This window comes from Caretta caretta, chromosome 9 (assembly GCF_965140235.1).
Source record: "Caretta caretta isolate rCarCar2 chromosome 9, rCarCar1.hap1, whole genome shotgun sequence".
Taxonomy (NCBI): Eukaryota; Metazoa; Chordata; order Testudines; family Cheloniidae; genus Caretta; species Caretta caretta.
The window spans coordinates 36,622,403-36,646,955 of record NC_134214.1 but is presented as its reverse complement, the minus strand read 5'-3'; the positions used below and the strand labels follow the sequence as shown (position 1 = coordinate 36,646,955).

At 42.2% G+C, this 24,553-nt stretch overlaps 1 protein-coding gene across 2 annotated transcripts in view; it reads left to right on the top strand.

The window, feature by feature from the left end:
* Positions 1–2,385: 2,385 nt before the first annotated feature.
* Positions 2,386–24,553, top strand: part of LOC125642852 (guanylate cyclase soluble subunit beta-2) — a 31,678-nt gene continuing 9,510 nt past the window's right edge. For both annotated transcript variants that reach the window (XM_048864729.2, XM_048864728.2), the window contains exons 1-11: positions 2,386–2,897; positions 4,909–4,982; positions 5,983–6,077; positions 7,332–7,492; positions 7,877–7,976; positions 9,805–10,025; positions 10,896–11,007; positions 13,016–13,119; positions 15,662–15,878; positions 18,130–18,450; positions 19,231–19,379. In XM_048864729.2, coding sequence (XP_048720686.1) covers positions 2,895–2,897; positions 4,909–4,982; positions 5,983–6,077; positions 7,332–7,492; positions 7,877–7,976; positions 9,805–10,025; positions 10,896–11,007; positions 13,016–13,119; positions 15,662–15,878; positions 18,130–18,450; positions 19,231–19,379 — 1,557 coding nt within the window. In that variant the 5' untranslated portion in view covers positions 2,386–2,894. The remainder of the gene's footprint in view (positions 2,898–4,908; positions 4,983–5,982; positions 6,078–7,331; positions 7,493–7,876; positions 7,977–9,804; positions 10,026–10,895; positions 11,008–13,015; positions 13,120–15,661; positions 15,879–18,129; positions 18,451–19,230; positions 19,380–24,553) is intronic.

The window sequence follows — 24,553 nt, the reverse complement described above, 5'->3', positions numbered from 1 at the left end:
TTACAAAGAAGTTGATGAAGTGAGCTGCAGCTCAGGAAAGCTTATGCTCAAATAAATTGGTTAGTCTCTAAGGTGCCAGAAGTACTCCTTTTCTTTTTGCGAATAATAGAAACTGACTCTCTTGGCTGGAATAGTGTAGTAAGACTGATGTTTTAAAACATCAGGTAGGAGGAGTTTTACTTCATTTGAATTACTTTGCGAAACAGGAAACGAGCAACCACTGAACTGAATACATAACGTCAGCAAAAAGTAACTCTTATGATTTTAAAAGACAAGTTACAAAAGGGAAATGCTCAAGTTCACTGCCAGATATGCTGCTGCTCTACGGTTCTGCCTCACTGATACGCTTGTAATCTTCGTAGCTGAATGCAGCTTTATAAACCCCCTTCAGTAGGTTGAAATTACTGTTAGAAAAATCTCTTCTCCTTTTGCTGGCTATTTACTTTGAACGCAGGAACCCTCAGCGTTCATGTACAACAAAATATAATGGCCAAATTTAATTTCACTGGAGCTTCACCAGAGCTGAATTTGGCCCAGCTGGTTGAATTTAACTTCTTCATAATTCTAACCTGTTTTTTATTTGTTATACATAACACCTAAATCGAACGTATGACCAATGTAACCTCAGAGACCAGCTATGTATAATGCTCTCACTTTGGTTTTTGTATTTACATTAAAACGTTATTGATTTCCGTTTTACAGCAATTTCATAGTGTGCTCTAACTGCCAAGGTTTTGTTTCACAACTCAATTACAACACAGTGGACATTTTTAAGGACTCAGGACAGAGATGCGATGTTTGCCTTGATAGTAATGTTTGTGATTAAAAGAATAACGGGAGTATCCGCTAGATCTGTTGTGTCACGACACTGGAACGTCGTGTCACACTTACCTAAGCGTGATCATTCCCAGATGCTTAGCAGCAAACTAGCAACCCCTTTTGATAACCTTAAACAACTGAAATAAATCAGTTACATGGTGCTCCGTCCTGGGGCCTTTATGGAAGGTAGCTGGCTCTCAGGTAGTAGTACCACATCTACAGACTAGGGATCTATGGCTCAGCGAGCAAGAGGCAAGGCAGCTACCGTGTGAAGTAAAAGCGTGAAAGGCAAGGCATGAAATTGACTGAAAAATTGCTTGAGCGCACAAAACTCGGATCGCCTCTGTACCGCTCACAGTGGAGCTCAGTATAGATGTTCTCAAAAAGAACAGGAGGACTTGAGGCACCTTAGAGACTAACAAGTTTATTTGAGCATAAGCTTTCCTGAGCTACAGCTCACTTCATCGGATGCATTGGTTCTAGCTCTTACACTGATTAACAGCCTTCTATTACAGCTCGATGTTTAAATAAATATTTGATGGTGCACCAGGAAATGTGGCATGTGTGTATAAATGCTACAGGAACCCTTAGAATCATAGAATATCAGGGTTGGAAGGGACCTCAGGAGGTCATCTAGTCCAACCCCCTGCTCAAAGCAGGGCCAATCCCCAATTTTTGCCCCAGATCCCTAAATGGCCCCCTCAAGGATTGAGCTCACAATCACAACCCTGGGTTTAGCAGGACAATGCTCAAACCACTGAGCTATCCCTCACACCCCCATGTAACTGCAGCAATAAGTCCAATGCAGAAGCTTTAAATTATATATTTTTCCTTACTAAATCGGAGTATCCTTTGAATGAAAACACACTGTGAATGTTTTTGATACAATACTTGACTTATTAATAACAATTACCTACGAGTCATTAAAAAAGCATTGCAAGCCCGGTGATCTTCTTAGCTATGTTAATCAAACCAGGTGGATTTTAGCTTGTAATTTAGGATTTCAGTAAGGGTGTTTGCCAGAATTTGCGATAAGATACCTTGATCAGGAAAACAAAAACATCACTGGAAAAACTCCATCGTAATGGGGCCTTCGTTTGCATTTTACTGGCTTACTTGTCATTCCTGCAAGGGCTGGTAAATTTCCTTTTCTGCCTAATTAATTGCTGTACAAGCGGCTCGGAAGGCCTGGAAAAACAAAGCCCTTTTTAGAGAGCAAGACGCAGTGAAGAACCCTGCCGAAGCCTTCCGTCTTCCACGCTTCCGTGTTTGCTTTGAAGCAGAAGTGTGGGTTTTCTATGGGGTCGGCTTGGCGCCCCGGCAGTGCCCACTCCACTTGCGGAAGCCTCGTACACATGCCGCATGTGAAACGAATTAGCTCGGGACAGGGGCAGAGGGAGTCGCGCCCCTGTGAGCTCGGCTCTGTTCTCCAGCAGTCGCAGTCAGGGCTGGCAGATTCGGGGCTCCCCCTCCCCAGGCTTCGCTGGGCACGGCGGAATGGGCACCAAGCCCTTGGCGGCAGGGCTGAATGACCGGGGCTCGCTCCGGAGCAGCGAGGAGTTCAGCACCCGCGCCCCTTGGACAGCGACCTGGGCTCCCCAGCGCCGCCCAGCGCAGCGCCAAGCGATCGGCACCCACCCAGCCCCGGCTGCGGGGGGGCAGCAAGCCCGAAAAGCTGCGGATGGGCGTTTGCGGGGGAGGGAGACAGGCGCTGCAGCTCCAGCATGAGCCGGCTCCTCCGGCCCGGACCGCTGGGGGGAGATGATCGCTGCCCGGCTGCGGATGGCCGGCGGCTCCTGACTGCCCGTGGGGAGGATGGAGACTCCAGACCCGTCGCGGTGCCTGACTCACCGGGAACGGGGTTGCTGAGGCTTTGCTAGGAGACGGCTGCCCGCCAATGGGCCACGACTTAAAGCCTTTCTCTCTGCTTGTGGGGAGCAGGGGAACCGCTGAGGACCCCGAGGTACCATGGAGACGGGGCAGCCCTCCCTGTCCTGGGGGATTTCGCCTCTTTAAACGAGGGACCCGGCTCTGGTGAGATCAGCGGGATCCAGCGCTGCGCCTTCGGTGCCAGGATGGTGAGTGGCGCTTGGGTCCCTTTCCACCCCCGGCCCCACTGGGGGATTCCCCGCCAGCAGCCAGCCTGCCCTGTGCGTGGCGGGGAAGCTTAGGGGGTGTCTGTGGAAGGGCAGATCTGGCATTTCGCCTCTCGCCCTTCATCGGCCCTGGCCTAAGAGCCCGCCACTGATGGGTCTGAGGCTGGTTCCCCGCCAATCGGTTCCCCCCAGCCAGGGTTGCTGCGCGGTACAGCCCGGAGCGCAGGAACAGTTCTGGAAGTGGCTAAAGATCCCCCATCCCACCTACAGGCCAGATATAACCGAAATCAAAAGAAAGGCTCCTCGTCACTTGCAGTGCCCGAAGGGACCTGGCGCTAGAGCGTAATTGAAGGGTCAACCACTGTTCTAGACAAACCCTGCCCTGTAATAGTCCCATCACTATCCCGCACTTTCAGAGCGCGGTGGGGGCTTAAACTTGGCGCACAAGAGCTCGTGGGTGGGGGAGAAGGCAATTTCTGATAGGAATTTGAGGATGACAGAAATGCAGCGTTGGACACAGAATCATAGAATATCAGAGTTGGAAGGGACCTCAGGAGGCCATCTAGTCCAACCCCCTGCTTAAAGCCGGAGGGATCCCCAATTTTTGCCCCAGATCCCAAATGGCCCCCTCAAGGATTAAACTCACAACCCTGGGTTTAGCAGGCCAATGCTCAAACCACTGCGCTATGAATAGAGAGATGGTGTCACAGACAGACATTTAGACCAGGTCCCTCGAAAAGAGTGACGGGCACTTTATTAAGGTTAGAAAGTTATTCATTGGCCAAGATGCAAATGTCTGCCTGGACCTGGCATGGACTGCACATTAACCACTGATAGGTGACATAACTCTTATGGGGAATAGTGTCAATCAAACAGAATAGCTTCTGTGGATTTACAAGTTTTCTTGGGCTGAATTTATGTGACTAACTTTGACAGGTTAACATATATATATATATATATATATATATATATATATATATATATATATATATATATATATTCTTTAAACATGTGTTTCCATGACAAGCCCTATTCTGATCATTCTGGTGAATATTGTGCATTTTATCAAATCCCAGAAATGATGCTTCTTTCCATTGACCTGCACAGCAGCAATGCAGTATCCCACTGCTCTGTCAAGTACCTGCAGCAAGTAAAATTCCCATTGACTTCCCTGCAGGTTTTGCCTGCTGTATAATGATAATACTGAAGAAATGCAGGATCAGGCCTTCATTGTGAAAATTTAAAAATGTGGCAGAAATGCTTACTGAGGACTTTCCTTTTCTTCTAAGTAAATTCTGATATTAAAATAGTGATTTTAATCATTTTAAGCAGTGGGGTTGGAGGGCCAACTGGGCCCTGCAGTCCCCATTCTCACACCAACTCACCATGGGCATACACCAAACCCCATTCCTCTCACAGGTGGGTTTAACATTAACATCAGTGGGCTTTGGATCATGCCCATGTGAATTTGGGTAAGTCTCCAATTTGCAAAAGCTGCCCCTAACTTCAGGTAATCATTGCTGTAATGATACTATTTATCTGTATAACTTAATGTTTGCTCACCTTTTTAATCCACTGTCACCTCCATTTTATAGGTATCTAGATAAACACATACACAATAATTGAGACAACAGTGGGGCTAATCTTGCTTTCTGTTACACTGATGTAAATTTGCGCTAACTCCTTTCACTCCATGGGAGTGAATCTGGATTGACATCAGTGTATCAGAACAGATTTTAGCTTGCTTTTGCCTGTTTCCTAATCTATAAAACAGGACTAAGAATTTTTTTTACCCTAAATTTTTTTTAAATGTACGGATAAATAATACTCAACTTTGTAAAGGACTTGGTTGAAAGGAACTAAATGAGCGCAAAGTGTTATTTCTCTATTTTGTATTATATTATAACAGTGGAATTTAAAATATTATGGGCTTGCATGATTCAAGGGCACTTTTGTAAATAATTTTTCCATATTCCTATATTTATTTTTGCAGTATGGATTTATAAACACATGCCTGAAGTTTTTGGTGGCTGAAAAATATGGTGAAGAAACATGGGAAAAATTAAGGTAACTCATTCCTATGGAATTTAATAAATTAAGAGAAAGTATAAAAAGGAATATAGTACCACAGAATACCAATCTCTCACTGTTGAATGAATGCTGAAGTATTCATTATTCAGTAAGCAATCATTAAAAATACCTATTAAGTCAAAGTCAAGGCTTTTACACTGCAACATTTTATCCTAGGATATTAATTACTTCATGTATTAGACCAAATAATGAAGGATGACGTTTTGTCTGAGGGACATATGTGCAACAGACACACTGGCTCATTGTATCATTATTGAAAAGTAATTATGCTGAATAGAAGCCACCCTTATTTTGAAATCAATTTAATCTAGGAGCCTCAGGGGAAAGTAATTAAATGTAATAGAAAACATTGATTTTGCTCTCGCTCTCTCTCTCTCTTTTTTGAACTTGAAAAGCTTTATGAAATTTTACTTAATATAAAGAAATAAAAATAAAACAAATGTAGATACCAAGAGGCACAGGGCCTGATCCAAAGTCCATTGGAACCAATGGAAAGATTCCCATTGACTCAAATAGGTTTTGGTTCAGGCCCACAGAGAACCAAGAATGTATCAGAATGTGCCACAATGTACAGTAAACCAGTGAAACAAAAGCAATACTGTCATCTGTACAGTGCCTAACACAATGGGGCACTAATACTAGGTTGGGGTTCATAGGAACTACCATAATAAATAATATGATCAGCCTTGTACAGCATACATCCTGATTCAGCCAATCACTTAGGCACGTATTTAAGTCTCACCAACGTCAATGTGACCTCTCACATGAGCAAAGGTTGTAGGTTTGAGCCCTAAGTTTACATTCTGTCCTCAACAGGTACTCATCTATCCAGTTAACATTAATGAAGGGAAGGGTCATTCTCAGGTACCACAGTGAGGGGTGCAAATAGGAGAACTGTGATTAAGGGATGCCAGCTGGGTCTTAAACGTATTCTGTTTAGAATGATATTGCAACATGAATCTCATTTTTGTTTCAGAATCCAGGCAGGAGTTCAGGACACATTTCTGACTTTTGAAGTTTACAAAGATGAGATCACAATGCAGCTAATTGACAAAGCCTGCAAAATGTTAGGTATGTCAATGCAATACAAAACAATACCTGGGCCCAAGCCTCTGAGGTCTTGTGCCCCATATAAGTCAATGGGAGTTTTCCAAATGAGTGGAAAGTGTAACTGGGCTTTCTATAAACCAGGGACTAAGCTGATCTTGGGTTATACCTGCTTGTACTGGAGCAGGGTCAGAGTTGGGAAGTCCATCCAGAAGGCAGTTGCACCAACCTCATGATAAAAAGTGCTTGTAGCAGGCCACTGTTTGGAGCTCCCAAAATGGGTAATGTTAGTTAGGATTAATTGACCAGACACCCTTCACTAGTGTGGGGTCCTACAGGGCCCTGAACTCTGTTTAAGACCATCCTCCCCATCTACCCTTTTGGGGGAAGGCAATAGTGAAAACATTGCCTGCCCTTCTCCCAGGAAGATGGCTGCAGCCCCAGGGATCAGGGAGGTGCAGTTTTCATCTCCAGGCACTAATGGGGAGAACAGAGTCAGAGAACAGTATTAAGAATTAATATTGAAAACATTAGAATTTCAGACATGTACTGGAGGTGGCTTTTTTGTTTTCTATTTTAGACAATGGGACAGCTAGAGAAAATACATGTTTTTCCATTTGTAACAGTCATATAACTTTTTTTTGCAACTTTTCTTTAAAAATAATATACAATAAAGATGCGTAATACATAGCCATGGCTTTTGCTGCTAGTTGGAGATCAACACATTTCAAAAGACTGACCAAATTAGACTTGTGGGTTGGGATATTTGGGTGTAGCATGGTTGCTTTGCACTGTGTTGCCATCAAGCCAACCTAGTAAGCAATGGATGGAAGAACAGTTCAGTGAAAGGAGGATATTCTGGTGGCATAGGAGCTCCTACGTCCCTTTCCTGTTACATATGGGGTCATGGCTGAAGGAAAGGGGGCAAGAAGGAAAGGGGGCAAGATGGGCAAGGGGGAAAGGGGGCAAGATGGACTACCCTGATCCCCCATCTGTGGTTTCAGCTTCTTGGGGCTAACAGCTAGTGAGCTAGAGCTGCTCTCAGGATGCTCCCAGTTAAGCCCAGGAATGCACACAAGACCCCAGGGTAGGGAGAGTACAAAGGAGAGCTTTGTACTTTCACCCTCCCTGATCTCTGCTGTGTGGTTACACACACGTTTCTTAACATTCCCTACCATTTTTACAAACATTTTGCATTTATTGTTTGTCCATTTCTCAGCACTGTTCGAACTCTCACATCTGTCATGTTAATTAATTAAGGTACCTTTATTTTGCCAGATGTCCCCCCTGATATGGTTCTGAAGCAGTTTGGAGAGTTTTTCTTTGAATTTTGCAAACGGTCAGGCTATGACCATATGCTGAGAACTTTGGGTGGAAATCTCTATGAGTTCATCGAGAACTTGGATGCATTACATAGCTACCTGTCTCTTTCTTATCAGGCAAGTTTAAGTAAGAACTACTGAGCAGATATGGATGTACCCTGCCAGGGTTTACACACCAACGTGTCAACAAAATACTGTGCTACAACCATCCCTCTTGTGCACTGAAATTAATTATTCTGATGCACTAGTGGGGAAAGAAGTCAGCTATTCTAAGTTATCCTTAATACTAGATGTAAAGTTATTCAATACTTTGAATCAAATAAAAGGTATAGTTTCCTTCTAACATAAAGATCTTTCATTTCTGATAAATGCAAATGAAATGAGATCAGCATTATAAAGTATAACTATTTATTTTGATAAGATACAAGGTGCTTTTATAGAGCTTGCTATTGCACTAGTTCCTTATGATAGAGGATATTTAACTATTATTATTATTTTCAGGAGATGAATGCACCTTCTTTTAGGGTAGAAAAGAATGAAGATGGGTCAATGCATTTGCATTACTACTCAGACAGAAGAGGTCTCTGCCATATTGTTCCAGGTAATAATGCAGTTGAGCTAGTAATGCATTACATCTATAAACTCATACATTTGCAGCTATTCTTTGCTTAGTTTTCCCAAGGATGAGAATTGACAGCCTGACAGTATCTTGATTGACTTTTAAATATTTTACTGTTATGGTTTAATTTGCAGAGATGCTGAGCATCTGCAGCTTTCATTGACTTCAGTGGGATTTGGGATGCTCAGCAATTCTGCAAAAGCAGTCCATTAATGTCTGTCCTGTCATAGCAGTTCTAAAACATACAGATTTTTATGATGGAAGAAGTTGAAACTGCTGATATGCATTATGGAGTCCACCTATGTGCTAGTTCTCAATATCTCATATCCCTAAAATCATTAAAATGGAGTATAAAGGACAGTTAATCTGAGGAGAGATGTTAAAAATAGATCATGGAGACATCCTGCAATGAATATCCAGGCAAAACTGCCATTGGACTCAATTCAGCACTAGGCTCTCCATTATCATTTGCAAGAATCTGTATCTTCACTCAGAAACTGATTCATGTGAACATTGAGAGAATCACTATATTTCACAATTTGTGCTATGATTAAATAGATCCCTACTCGTAACCTCTAGATGATTAAGTGGAGCCCCTTCAAAGGAACTTGTAATCTAAAATGGGAATCAAAGCTTCTCCCTTTATGAATACCCATTGCCTTTTGATATTTCAGAATGTATAGTGATTTGAGACTTCACCGGTCTCTAGAAATTCAGAATAATTTTTCAGATCATTGTCACTGTATAATACTGCACGCAGCTACCACATATTACTAAGTACAAATGGAAGCAGTAATAATGCATGTTGATGCAATGTCTTATTTCAAGAGAGAAAATTCCCCTTAACTACATAATCAAGGTCAGACTGTGTAAAATGTTATTCAAAATAAAAAGGAAGAATCATAGCAAAACTCTATCATCTGTCTAAATATACATATTAGAAAATAGCTGCAGTGTGTTTTACAAAGGAAAACATTTTGTACATGCATGACAATCAGCAAGATTGAGACTAATCCGCACAGGAGGGTAAGAGGAGTAAAGCCTCAAAGCACCCCTCAACCCAGCAATACAGGACGTGTTTGGATCTTGAATCTAGGCATGGAGTGAAAGGGGGGTGGGAAACCAGGGCCTTCTAGCCCAATACTGCTCTCCTGGGCCCATATGGGTGAGGATGAGGCAGGCTGATTGAGGCGAGGTGATGGGGAGGCTACCTCCATTGCCCAGCCAGAAGAGTGCAGTGTCTGAAGAAGAGCCAAAGCAGAAAATGATGCAAACTACCACTCTTCCCCCTCCACTCCCCACATCAAATGGGAGCTCTGCAGGGATTCGGAATCAGAGAGGTGTCTCTGAGTCACAATTCCTCCTCAGCGCTCTGCTTAGGGTAGTGCAGCTACAAACCCCTTTTTACTTATGGCTCCGTCTAAAGGCTCAATTAAGTCCTTAGAGAATTTTTCAGATTCTACAGATCTTCTGAACTAACTTTGTTTGCTATGTTGATAGTTAAATATGTCTCATAACATCCCAAGGTGTACGTCACATCAAAGCTAGTGTAAATCGCCCTTGTGCTATATAAAATTACTGGGGGTAGGCTGATTTACACCAGCTGAGGATTTAGCCCAAAATGTACACATTGGTGTACCTAGTCTTATTGATTCATCATGTCATCTTGCGCTTCTGATTTTTTATATATAAACACTCAAAACTGCATAAGTTAGGTATAAATGCTAGAATTGGTACACAGCATTGCAGATATTTGTTACAATGGAAGGTTTTAGTTCGCTACAGAAATTTGTCTTTTATTCCCTTTCAGGAATCATTGGTGCAGCAGCCCTGGATTTTTTCAACACTGAAATTTCAATGGAAATAGTCAATCAAACAGAGGAGGAAGAAAGAACTGGGAAAAAAGAACATATAGTTTTCCTTGTCACTCAAAAACCTGTATTTTCATACAAAAAGAGAAATAAATTCTCTTCCTCACCACAATACATTGCTGACTCTGGAAGGCAAATTGAGAAACAACTGAATAAAGAGGTATTTTGATGTTCCTCCTATAAATGAATGTCAGGGAAATAAATATCTTTCATTAATATATATTGTACCTGGGATTTTTTTACCCAAAATATGTTAGATGAATCTGCTGTTACCATTTAAGGCTCCTATCCTGCAAGTTACTTCATGTAGACAGATCCCACTGACACCACAGAATAATATGCAGGACTGGGTCCTGCAGATCCAATCTCCAATTTACTGAATGCCTTCAGCTCCCATTAAAATCTGTAGGAAATCAAATATTTCAATAAGAAGTAAGGATGGCTAATCACTGCACAGTTTCATGCCCTGAGCCTCTGGGAACTAACTTAAGAAGTTTGACATGATTATTTGCAGTTATTTGTTTAGTCTGGTATAAAAATATAAATGTAGGTACCAAGTTTTCAAAAGCTGCCTCTAAGCTTGCAGTGTGCGTACCCTCATGTGCATACCCACATTTTTGGGCATGTATTTCTGAGTTCCTAAATTTGGATTGCACAAATGGAATTTGCACATGAAGATCAGGTAGATGCTAAGTATCTGATTTGGACATTTGTACAAATCTGTGACTGTCTGGGTGTGCAAGATCTTGTACACCACAGACAACTGTATGTTGAACTACCAAATTTGCATGTCTCAGTTTAAGTTCAAAGGCTGGGGTCAAGGAATTTTGAAAATTTGGCCCTTTATATTTTTTTATCTCCATTAAAGTATTTTTCTTTGGGTCAGATCCTCAGCTAGTGTAAATTAGCATAGCTTCTTTGAAGTTAGTGGGCCTATAGTGATTTACACCTGATGAGGATTTGGCCCTCAGAGCTAGAGTTTTAAGAACTGAAAAAAGAGTTGAATGTTCAGATTGGGTTTATTCCACAGGATATTGAAAAAAACCTGAATAAGATTAGAGACAGAACAAGCCTTGTTTCTATTTGTCCTGCCAAGAAAAATCACTGGGAAACAATCAGAGGAATCGTTACACTAGGAAGAGGTAAGAGGGAGATCATTCAAAGGGAATCTGACATCATCTATTAATACTGTTAATTTAGTATTCTATAAGCCGTACATAACTTCACTTCCATTAGCTACTCACCAATCATATTTTCCCTGTATCCTTTCAGTAGAATATCGTATTCCATCAAAGTTGTGGACAAAGAAGCATGCTTACTGACAGCACATTCTCAAGTGCAGCAGGTTGTGTGTCTCTCAGACTTTAAAGTGTCTCATCTTTAGAGTGTGTTTATACATGAAAAGTGCTTCTGTAAAACAGCATCATGGAGTTCCATGTTTAATTACAATGATTTCCAGATCAAGTAGTCTCAGTTTATAAATAATAAAATAAAATAAAAGGTTTTCTAGCTGCCAGCCTTGTGAGCTCAACCTGAGATCTGATTCAAACTGGGTTATTTCCTTTTCAAACATCAGCAACTGTATTGGTTCTGTGGGTCAAATTATACCCTCTGCTACAGCTATGCAAGTATAATGCTGTCTGATTAATGCCCTAGGTGACACCTGTGTATCAATAGGTATCAGTAGGTTCTCTCAAGGGTAGCTGATTGAATTCTGTTGGTGATCCACAAAGATTAAAATCCAGTTCACTTTCCCATAGCTGTTTTGGTTCAATAGGGCTAATAGGAGTGAAAACTGATGTCTGAATCTAGCATCAACCTATATGACTCTAAATATACAGAACGAGCAGATCTGCTGAGTACAAAATTGCCATTTATCACTTTTTGAAGTAGAACTGCATTTTAAAAATCAAAGAAATTGATTCCTTGTGTTAACTTGTATCAGCTCGTCAATTGTTGGAGTTTGCAAGGGTCTGATTTTCAAAGATGCTGAGCTCCCACTGACTTCAGCTAGAGCTGCAGAACCTCAACTCTTCTGAAAATTAGGCCTCGCATTCTTAATCTAGCCCCCTTCTCTCCATAGTCACCTGAGAACTTGCTACCTTTGTTCCTCTGCTCCTAATGACAGACATTTGAAAATAGATCACTTGAAATAATCATCAGTCTGATAGCTATGGGTTACTGGAGAATGCTTAGCTATAAACCATGCAGTAATAATCATGCATTTCCCCATTCTCAGAGATTGTTTATTGTTATATGGGTAAAATAGTCAAAACTGCTTAAAGGTACACCTACACTGCAATTAAACACCCACAGCTGGGGGGCTGTTTAATTTAATTGGAGATGTACCTTTATGTAGAAAATAGATGGGTCGCTGCAGCCCGATCCTGAACATCTACACCACAATTAAACGGCCCCTCAGCCCAAGCCCGACAAGCCTAAGTCAGCTGACAAGGGCCAGCTGCAGGTGTTTAATCACAGTGTAGACATACCCTAAGTGACTGAGGTGCCTAAGACCTGTTGAAAATCAACAAGACTTGGGCATGTGTTTTATGTAGGCACTTTTGACATTTTAATCTACATGCTTTGTGCTCAGCATGTAATATGAAAACATCACCTTTCTGATTGCAAGCTGCTACCTTCCCTCAGACAAAGCAACTGCTTTCAGGAAAAGCTCAAGGAATGTTTCACACACACTTCTTTTGTTCTCCATTACTTGGACCAGATTTCTGCACATAAGGGACAGCAAACTGTGTCCCTAAACCTTTCCACTGTGAGTGTCCATAAGCAGCTGGCAGACTATATTGAACACCTTTGTTATATACCCTTTGGTGTGAATATCGCAGTGGCAATTGCTATAGTATCTGAAATATTAACAGAGCCGCACTGGTACCCATCTATTTTCTGCATAATTTCACACACATAAAAATTCATATTTTTCTGGGTTTAAAAACCTAAACTTTTTCATCCAGATAAAATTGAAATGGATGAGCCACTTTATATTTATCTACGGCATACGACACCTAGAATTTGCACATATCTATACTCACACATTATTTATATTGATTTACCTTATTGTTTCACATCATCCTGTTAATTATTTTTCTGAGCTACAATATGATCAAAAGCTTCAGATTTATCTTACTGCAGGTAAACTTCTGAGAGGATTTGATCCTGCTTATCCTACAACCCTCTGGATAGATACAAAAACATTTTGCAATGGACTTCCTTTCCATATTGTTTTTGATGAAGAGGTAAGGCAAGTACCTGGTAAGTAAGTTTTACACACACAAGCCATATAGGCCCAGATTCACAAAGGGATTTAGGCATTGCAATGCTGAGCAATGACAGGGTTGCGTCCTACGCCCCATCCTACTCATAGAGATAGGTGCCCATCTCTGCTAGCAATCCATGAACTGTGTTAAGACAGGTTTTCCTCTATCTCACTCCTGTGTGTGGCCTGATCCAGTAGATGTGCTCAGAGGCCATCTAGCACCACACAAAATGGCCAGGGAGTGTGTGTGTGTGGGAGGAGAACCTCCTCATAACCGTAAGCCCAGGGCTCACCCGGTGCACTAACCACTATGCTATGGAGTGATTCTCACTCTCTCTATGACCCAGTTAATAGTTAATTATTTAACTAAAGTGCAACAACTTCAGTAGGAGAGACTGAGGGAGCCCTACATCAGATTATCACATAGCCCTGTGGTTAGTGCTGAAAGGTGGCAGATACCTGATCAAATCCCTTCTTCTCATCAATTGGAGGGGGGACTTGAAGTGGGGTCTCCTGCATTGCAAGGGGTTTCACTGAGATTTCTGAGTGTGAAGTGGCTGCACACATGCTAACATGGTGCATCATTCTCAGTCACTCAATCATCAAACACCCATTAGTTTCCTGGATTCTCCAACATCTTTCCCTATCTCCTGGACTCCCTAGCAAAGTGACCTCTCCCCTGACAGTCCAGCACTAGCATCTGACTTCCCTTTTACATCCCCCACTCACAATCTCCTGTTCACCCAATGACTTCAGTGGAGCCTGGCTGATCAGTGAGACTCTGCATGCAGCAAAGGGCTCCTCTTCTAGGAAAACCCAGACACACAGCCACATGACTGGCACACCACCCCATCCTCTGGGAAGAGGAACCCAGATTCTTTTCAGTCCTAATGGCAGGACTCTGAGCCATTTCTCTTTCACAAACGTACTGCCACAAGGGGACTGGTATGAGCAGCTTCTCTGTTCCCACTGACTGCAGCGATTATGTGCTGGGGAACTCTCCCAGATTTGCTAATTTCCCTTATCTTGGTCCCTGGCAAGCTCCTCAATTTTCTACTCTCATGCTCTGCAGAGAATGTTGGCTTCACATAGGAGATGGATGGATGAGAGAGAGAGAGAAAGAGAGCATGTGGGTGGGTAGGGTAAGCAAAGCAAATAACTTAGCCACTTATGGGATGTGTTCCTGCAACTGGGCTAGATACAGAGGTTTCAAAATGTTCATGGGACCCACTTCATAATGTAGTAAATGGTGAATGAAAATCAGGGGTTTTAAGCCTTTTAAGGCATCTTATCAACACCACTGCAACCAGATTCTTTGTGCAGAATAAGATCTTGCTCCCATCAATTGGGGCAGGTCCTCAGCTGGGGTGCACTTAACATAGTCATGGAAAGTGAATTGCTTGTTGAGGAGAAAGTCCCAGGCCCTGCTGAAATTAGGGTCATATTATCATCAGTTTCAAAGACAGCTCTTAAACCCTTAAAAACTGATAAAAGATACGGCCAAAGAAAGTAACCATAGGTCAATGGTGCCCATTACAAAGTTAGTATTTGCCAACACATTTGCCACCACAGTTATTTTCTATTCTGAGTGTAGGTCAATACTGTGATATCTCTCAGATCTCCCTTTGTGGTAGTTGCTGGCAAAGGCTGACTGGTTAATTTGTTTTTGTAATTATAGTATTTAACTATAATGAGTGGTATATCTTTTAAAAAGGTTCTAGAAACACCCATCCCAAATGCTGAATGTCCCTTACAAAACTTAAGATTATAACAATCATTTTGAAAATCACAGAAAACAGCTTAAATCTGCTGCCACTACCATAGCCACCACAATGTGAAACCATGGCCATATGAGGAACAGAAAAGAGATCAAAGCATGGCAGATTATAGAAACAAACATAATATAATCCTCTTTAATGTTAGAATTAGTTTTTCTCCAAAGTCACCATGACATTGCTATACACCCTAGGGAGCCAGGAATTGTGGGGAGACAAGGAAGGAGCTTAATGAGTCTTAGAAAAAAATGATTCATATAACAGACTGGAGCTGAACTGAACTGATCATGCAGTGCTTTCTCATTACTAATCATTGATGTTCTACTGCATAGAATTGAGGGAAAATTGACTTGATTCTCCTCTCACTTGCACTGGTTTTTAGCTGCACTGGGATTGATTGAGTTGCACAGGACTTACATTGGTGTAAGCAAGACAAAGATCAGACTCATTACTTGAATATAATTGATATTTCACTGAAGATTAAAGTTTGGAAACTTAGCAAAACATATACACGTGTATGATTATAACACTTTTTCCTAGTTCTATGTTATGTTATTCTATAAGACAGAAGCAATGCGGAGGAATGAGCCATGTACTTGAGCCATGAGATGGTTGACTGTTTGGCTCTGTGTGAAGCTAAGTCCATTTGAAAACAGTGATCATATATTGCAAGTGGTGGTTCAGATGACTGGTAGCTGATCCCAAAGAGGACATGAAATGTAATCTGTGGCCCATGTTGTTTTTAAGCTCAGAGTAAAGCAATCTGGGGTGAGCATTCAAAAGATTGTCCCTGGCCTTCAGACCATGGGCATTCGCCTGGATCATTACTTCAGTATCGTGCACCCAGAAGTGACATTCACCATCTCTAGCGTTCAGAAGTTTATCAACAGTCAATTTGTTTTCCGGACTAGGAGAGAGATGATGCCAGAGTCATGGAAACAACGTCCAATGCTAGAGCTGAGAGGTACATAATTTTTTCAATGAACATAAATGGCTCTTGCTAAATCAAGAATAACTGTAGAGTTGAATTAGCTGATTTCTCCTCCCTCCCTGCATTAGACAAATAAATGGCCAGCTGTTTGTATAGTATAGGAAAGATGAGTGATACTTTAATACACTCATGCCTGCCCCTCCCTCTGCAGGTATTGTGGGTTTTCTGGCAACAGAACGAATGAGATCCCATTTGTGGAAGGCTGGGGTATTGGGGATGCATAGAAGTGCTCACCCCAAAGCATGGAACCCATCTTTTTAGGGGCTTCCTGAGTTCTTGGGGCAAGGTAGATAGTGTGCAGGGGCAGAATGAGAAGGTAGCTCCCTACACAAACCCTCTGGTCCTTCTCCTTTGTTGTGTATGTGGTAGGATGATAAAATAGAAGCTATTTTAGCCATTAAGTTAAAGCAATCTCTGCTGAGTAGTTCTGCTGCCACTCCATGGCCCCTCCCACTTGTCCCAGTGGATATCCCCAGCACACAGCCAAGACCATCCCCTTCACTGGTAGTTTGGGGTGTGCAAGGCGAGGCCCAGCGAGCTAAGTTCTGCTCTCAGTACCACCTGCAAGGGAGCTGGAACAATTTGTATAGTGAGGGTATAGGCACCGACTCCGTGGGTGCTCCAGCCCTGGAGGACCCATGGAAAAAAATTACACTGGCAGCCAGCTTCCCCCCCTCCAGCGCCTCCTGCCCACTGGCAGCCCCACTGAGCCACTCCTCCCTCTCCCTCCCACTGCCTCCTGCCCACTGCAATCAAAGAATAGTCAGTTTCGCTTTTGTTTATAGTCATTTATACTTTCTGATTCTCATTTCTATCTTTCTCCTTTACTTAAAAATACAGAACAGTTTAAATTATTGTGACAAAGAAATCACTTTATTTGATTGGTTTTCCTTCAAAGAAAATGGTATTGAGTGGTGCTTTGATTGGTCCATTTAGTTGCAACAAAGTGTATATTTAAAAGGAAAGGAAAAAATGTGTTTTTGCCCTCACTTTGCTTCTTTAAGATATAAACAAGAAGGCCTGAAAAATATATTTGCTCATGTTTTGTCCTAGAAGTATCATGCATGTTAAATCTGGTCTTACCTTGTTTTGCTGGAGATCTTTTGGAAGGTTCCAGAAGTGTATGGGAGTTTGAGTAAAAAAGATGTTAACAAAACAAGGAGTTCTAAACAGTCAGAGTGAAAATTACATTTCCTCCCAGTTATTTACATTGAATTTCTATGGTATCTGTTATGTCATAAACCTGTTAGTTCTCCAGTTGTCCATACAATTTTTCAAGAAAAACACAATAGATAAGACTTGAATTTCTAACACAGAAAGCAAGCAGAATAAGAAAGAAAGAAAGAAAGAAAGAAAGAAAGAAAGAAAGAAAGATCTACCTATCCTTCAGGCATTCTTTATATATCATAAAGAAGCAAAAAAGAGCACAAGCTCAATTTTCCCCCTTGCAAGTCACCATTAAAACTCAATAATTCTCTCCTGTGCCTACAGACGAAGTAAAAACATATAGTATATCAAGCATAGTGTCAAAAGGAAAGAAACTCTCATAGGAAAGGTGGTCATATGCCGTTAGACTGGGTTTCAGAAAATCTGGGTTCAATGCCTGACTCTACCATAGACCTTCTGGGTGAAAATCCAGGCTCCGCTGAAGTCAATGGGAGTTTTGACAGGCATGTTGTAAGCAATGACTAAGGGAGAGTGGTTTCTAGTATAGAGAAGATAGCATGGGTCAGGATTAGCCACCTTCGGTTGCAAAAAGCCACTGTTTCCTACACAGCACAGCACAGCGTCCGTCATAGTCTGACAGAAACTCTAGGACCTGAGGGTATGTCTGCACTGCAATTAGACACCGGCGGCTGGCCCATGCCAGCTGGCTCTGGTTTGCGGGGCTCGGGCTGTGGGGCTGTTGAAGTGCAGTGCAGATATTCCAGCTCGGGCTGCAGCCTGAGCTCTGGGACCCTCCCACCTTGCAGGATCCTAGAGCCCAGAGTCCAGCCCAAGCCCAAACATCTACACTGCAATTAAACAGCCCCACAGTGAGAGTCCAAGTCAGCTGGCATGGGCCAGTCAAAGGTTTTTAATTGCAGTGCAGACAAACCCTGACAGTCCCCAAGGTGATATACACCTAAAGATAAGCCATTGTCCTACGGGCTAAGAATCCCATACTATTAAAACTAGGCTGTTGAAAGTCCTCACTTTCTTTTCCAATTCCTGTTCTAAACAGGCCAGATGATCTGGATGGAGTCTCTGCAGTGCATGCTCTATCTCTGCTCACCTTTACTGCGCACTTTGCATGAGTTGGAAGAGAGACAGATGCACATTGCAGACATAGCACCTCATGACGTTACCAGGGATTTGATTCTTCTCAACCAGCAAAGGCTGGCTGAGATGGAGCTCTCCAACCAGCTGGAGAGGAAGAAAGAAGAACTGCGGATACTCTCAAAGCACCTGGAGGAAGAGAAGAAAAAGACCGAAGCTCTGCTCTATGCCATGCTTCCAAAGCACGTGGCCAACCAGCTAAAAGAGGGGAAACGAGTTGAGGCAGGTGAATGAATATGATATGTGTATTTAAAAAAGCAGCCCTGTCCTTAATATTAGGTTTGGGAACTGTGCTGTTATCCAGAGCTGGCTCCAGGGATGTGCAAACTATGTAGCCTCAATGATACCCCCCTTTCTGGTGGCTGCCCATTCAGCAAGCACAATGCCAGTGCTCTGAGTGGCACCAAGAAAACAGGCTTTGTTTTGACCTAGACAGAAGATGGGAGGTGTGAGTATGGCTGGAGAGCTTTAGGAAAAAGACAGAGTGGAAGGGAGGAGGCGATTGAACAAATTGACTGTACTTCTACAATGCTGTCGTTCCTCTAAAAAAATGTGTAAGCCCAGCACTGGCCGGATTTAGGAAAGCATTTTTATTCTTATTTAGGACAGCATTTAAGCATATGCTTAAATTCCATTGAAGTAAATGGGCCTTAAGCACGGGCTTAAAGTTAAGCATTTGCTTAAGTGCTGCCTTGAGTAGGGATAGACTAAAAATGTGCGTAAGTGCTTTGCTGAATCAGGCCTAGGTGCTTAAACATCTGTAGACAGCTTCCTGGATTGTCTAGGATGTGCTGCAGTTCTTACATTTGATACTTTATTAAATCAGATCCTCCCTTACCAATATGGATCTTAAATGAATCATCTTACTTGCGACAAATTTGGTTAGAAAAGCAATCTCAGCAAACAAGCCTTGCATGTGCATAGCAGCCACAGCTACTGATTGGTCCAGCTCATCAGAATTATTTATAAATGGAAGGAGTGCTAACACAGACCTTTCTGTTCACAGGAGAGTTTAAAGAATGCACCATATTGTTCAGCGATGTTGTGACCTTTACCAACATTTGTGCCCAGTGTGAGCCTATTCAGATAGTCCTCATGTTAAATTCAATGTATCTACGATTTGACAGACTAACCACAGTGCATGATGTCTACAAGGTAATTACTTATTTTAAAAGGCTGCAGCTATTTTCATGAAACTGATTTTTGGGAATTGCAAAGGATTTCAATAAAGCATGCAATACTGGAGTTTATGGTGGCCTTGAAGGGGTCAGGAAACTAAAGGAATTTAAGTTGTTAATAACTGTTGCTGCTATTTCAGTGTTGCTATAGTTAATTAAAACAATTATATTTTTTCCACAGTTGTGTAATGAAACATGCAGAGACTGTAATTAAATGCTAAAAAGATTCAAACATGAATGGAACCAGGCCTTCCTAGTTTCCTTGACTTCATTTAGCTCATTCTGAACCCACCATTCCCCTTTTGGAGCTATTCAGAGTGGCAGATTTTAATCTCTTTTGATCTTCACCTGGTACTCCAGCAGTCATTCACTCCTTATTTTGCCATCACTGGGGTAAGGACAGTTGATCTCTTTTTACCTCAGAAAAGCCTACCTATAAACCCAAGGTGACAGGACACTTACTATATCACCTTCTGATACCAGTCCAAAGTGGTAAAACTAGTTGGATTGCCTGTTTTGGATAGCTTGGATCATTCACCTTATGCCCAACCTGGCTTAGATCATTGTCCTGGACATGCAGAAAGAAAGACAAAATGCAAGGGATGTGGCTTAATTAGGCCACAACTTTATACTTAACTCATCTGGGAACTAACTGGCTGTAACTCAAACAGTGCAAGTCATGATTACGTCCTTAATTGGTTCTACCTGGTGGAGGGCTGCCATCCGCTTCCCCTCACCCAGCTGGTCCTAGCCTGTTGCTGGGACTCCACTGCACTCCCCTCTAATGAGAGTACAGGGGCTGGGAAAAGGGGGTCATCTCTTTGCTGTATCAGGTGTTAGGACCCTCACGCCTGTTTTGCAGCTTCTTTAGGGAATGTCTTCCCCTAAGTCTACTTCCAACTCTTCTTTCTCAGGGAACCAGTCCCCTATGGAATGAATACCTGCCACCTGTTGAGTTGTGACCACTTGAACCTTACCCCACTGGGTCCCTGAGCTGCTGTGGGGAAGGCAAAAAATCTTACCCCACCCTGGCCAGCCTGATGGTGAGGGAAAAATTCCCACCCAGTCCCAAAAAAGGCAACTGATGCAATGCTCACAATAGCCCAAAGAACTCAGTTGTACACTAATCCTAGTGGAGGCTGCTGACTGGGCTCAGGCTCAAGGGTAGAGTTTATATACCCTCCCTCAGGTGCACGGGGCCAATGACTTAGCTGAGCTCCACTGGCCTGCCCACCAGGAGCCACTACCAGTCCAGACAAAGCCATCCCTGTGGCTGGGGGCTGCAATGTCTTTTTAAGTATCCTCTTTTTCTGGCAGTAACATTATCAGCTAGATCCAATTAACAACTTAGAGATGAAACTTTCATCAAAATGGAACGTGGGTATTTTCTCTCTAGTCTGCTTTTAAGGGCCAGATCGTGGCTGGCATAATCGGCTTGGCTCCATGGACTTCTGAAGTCTGAACATCCAGCCTGAAATTTATATCCCTCCCCCTACAATTGCAAATATTTATGCAAGTAGAGCCAAATCTTAAAGTCCTTACTCATTCCTTACTCAGGCAAAACTCCCAGTTAAACCCATGGGAGCTTGAGGGAAGAGTAGGTTACAGTTTCAAGGTTCCCAGGAGGGAATGAATTCTTGAAACTGATCAAAGGCACTTACCTAGCCCGAACTAATAAATGTCGGAAGTTATGAAAAAATCCAATTAAAGAAAATCTCTAGGGACAGCATAAATACAATTAGAATATCTATTTGCATTAGTGACTTTGGCTGGTTTTTTTTTAAATTTACTATAGTAAATAATAACTGGCATTATCATTAAGTGGACTACCTTGATGGGAGCTATCTATAGCTACACAGTTTTCATGCCTAGCACACTATATTGTTTTAAGTGGTTATGTTAATGGGCAGCTCATTAGGAATTTGGTGCTTGCTATATTACTGGCGTTCAGGAAAAAAACACCAGTAAATCCAATTTAAGCTAATCATTCATGTAATGATAATGAATGAAACACTGAAACGTCCTAAGAGTTGTTTAGAGAATTTCTTCACAGCATAACGGCTTGTACAATGAATTTAATACTTTTGGGATTTCTGTGGTTCAAACAACCTTCTTATATTCCTGGCATGGGCTCTCCATAATCTGTTTCCAGGGCCAAATCCCGAAGTACTTTCTTAAGCACAACTTCCACTCACTACAGTGGGATCTATGCCTGAGTAAGGACTACAGACTTTGTCCATAATAGAGACTATGGGAAATCCATAGGTTGCAGAAAGACAACCTGGTCCTTTTGTAAAGAAGGTTATGACAGACCAGCACCACACAGCCTGCTTCACACTGCAATTTAATGTATTCCTAACATTTGGATTGTTTTTCTAAACTATCATTTGACTAGTTTAATGGTAAGTGTCACTGAAGAATAGCCCCTCATTTACATTTCCCCCTAAAATATCCTTTTAAAATTCAATTTGTGAATTAGCCAGCCATCTATGAATTGTCATTGCTCCAATAACCGCATTGGTCGTTGGGGCACCATCATTGATGAGCAATCAACCAATTGTCTCCACCCCGATGATTGTGTCAGTGCTTGAGTCTCCGCAAAGTCCATTCCTGTCCACTCTTTTATGTTGTCAAGCCATTTCTTCTGCCTACCTCTTCTTCTCTTCCCCTGTACTGTCCTTTGGAGGATGATCTTGGATAGGCCAGATGATCTTGTTACATGGCTGTACCACTTCAGCTTGCGCTTCTTCCTGGTCATCAAGAGATCTTCATGTGACCCCGAGCATTGGGTGATGATGTTGCAGACCTCTTCATTAGTGACGTGGTCGAAGTAGGAGATGCCCAGGATTTTACGGAAGTATCTCACCTCTACTACCTGTATTTCAATTCAAGTTCTGCCGTAAGGGTCCATGTCTCGCATGCAAACAGAAAAATGGAGATGACCAATGCATGCAGCAGTTTCAGTTTGGATTCTAGGGGAATGTTCTTATTCCTCCAAATTAGCTTTAGCTTTGCCACTTCTGCTGTTGTTTGCACAGTTCTTGCCAGAATTTCTGCTTTGGATCCTTCATCAGTGATAATTGCCCCCAAATACTTGAACTGTTTCACTGTCTCCAGCTCTTGTCCACTGACAGTGATAGGTGAGCTGATCCCATCACATTTGTTTGTCATCAGCTTGTTTTCTCTGTACTGATTTCCATGCCGTATTTTGCAGAGGTTTCATCCAATTGTTTCACAAGTTTGGCAAGTTCATCTTCGCTGCCTGCCAGGCCATCAATGTCATCAGCATACTGAAGATTTGCGATTGTTCGCCCCCCAATGCTGACTGTGCATATGTGACATTCTAGGAGATCAGTCATTATGCGCTCCAAGTAGATGTTCAACAGCGTGGGCAAAAGAAGGCAGCCTTACCAGAGTCCAACAGTGGTGCGAAACCACTGTCCTATTGTGCCATTGACGAGAACTGCACTGCTGGCCTTGGCATACAGTTGTTTAATGATAAGAATAAGCTTACGACCACCATTGTACTTCTTCATGGTTGCCCAGAGAGCTTTGTGACCTACTCTGTCAAATGCCTTCTTGAAGGCAACAAAGACGTGGTAGATGTCCTGCTGGTGTCATAAGTACTTCTCACATAGAACACGAAGGTTGAAAATCTGTTCTGTGGTACTTCTTCCAGCATGAAAGCCAGCCTGTTCTTCAGCGATGATATTCTCCACTTGTGGCTTCAATCTGTTCAATATGACTTTCAACAACACTTTGCTGGGATGGCTAATTAAGCTTACGGTCTGGTAATTTTGACACAATTGCAGGTTGCCTTTCTTTGGCAGAGTGATGATTAGTGACTGTGTCCATGTGGAAGACCTCTCACCGGTCTGCCAGATCTTATAGCAGATCTTGGTGAGTACATCTATTACTATTTCTCCTGTGAATTTCATCAGTTCGGCTGGGATGTTGTCAATACCTGTTGCCTTTCTGTTCTTGAGTGATTTCACCGCTGTCTCCACTTCTTCATGCAGTATTGGAAAATCATCCTCTTCTGTTGAATCTGGGCTGTCGAAGACACTAGGATCTCCATTTGTCTGGTGGTTGTATAGATCAGAGCAGGAGTTTGTCCACCTGTTGATGATGTCCCTTTCTTCTGGAAGACTGTTCCCTTCTTTGTCTTGAATTGCATTAGCTTTGGTCCATCTTTCCTTCATCAGATCTTTTAGAATCTGGAAGGCTCGTTTGCTACTTTCATTATTGATACACTCTTCAATTTTAGAGCACTGTTTTTCAATCCATATCTCCTTGGCCACCTTCATTCCTTTCTTGATCTTTCTGCCAATCGCTCTGTATTTATCAGCTCCCTCAATGCTATTCTTGTCTCTCTTAAGTTCTCTTCTAATGTCACACATCTGTAGTATTTCATTTGTGACCCATGGTTTTGTCTTCTTATGGTGTTTCCCAAGGATGTTCATTGCTGCCTCATTCATTACAGTGTTGAAATTGTTGGTCATTGTTTCTACATCTTCCTCTAGAGCAAGCAGCGGGGCAAATTTTCTGCCAATCATTGCTTGGAATGACTCTGCAATGTTTCGGTCTCTGAGTCTTTCTAAGTCAAAGTTGGTTCTGGTGAACTGTGGCATGACGATTTTCCTTAGAGGCAGCCAAAAATTTAGCATCACAAGGTCGTGATCACTTCCAATATCAGCTCCGGGGAAGCTCCTTGTTTTAGCTCTGTTAATCTCAGAACAAAATCAGTTTTGCACCATGATGTAGTCGATCTGGCTGTGATATAAACCATTAGGTGCATGCAATGTTGATCATCTGGATGCTTTATGTGCTCCTAATGTGTTTGCAAGAACCAGATTGTTATAGCTGGCAAACTCCAAAAGTCTCAATCCTCTCCTATTGGTTACCACATTACAGAAAGGGCCACAATAATCTCGCCAATCTACCTGTGTGTCAGTACCCACTTTAGCATTCCAATCTCTCTGTACAATCAGGATATCTTTCTTGTGTACCTTATCGATGATGTCATGCAGCTGATTGTAAAAATCTTCAATTTGCTCATCGTTATAGTCTGTTGTAGGGGCATATACTTCTATGATATTAAACGGTACTGCCTTTAGATGGATGGAAATAAGCTTGCTGGACATTGGGCGG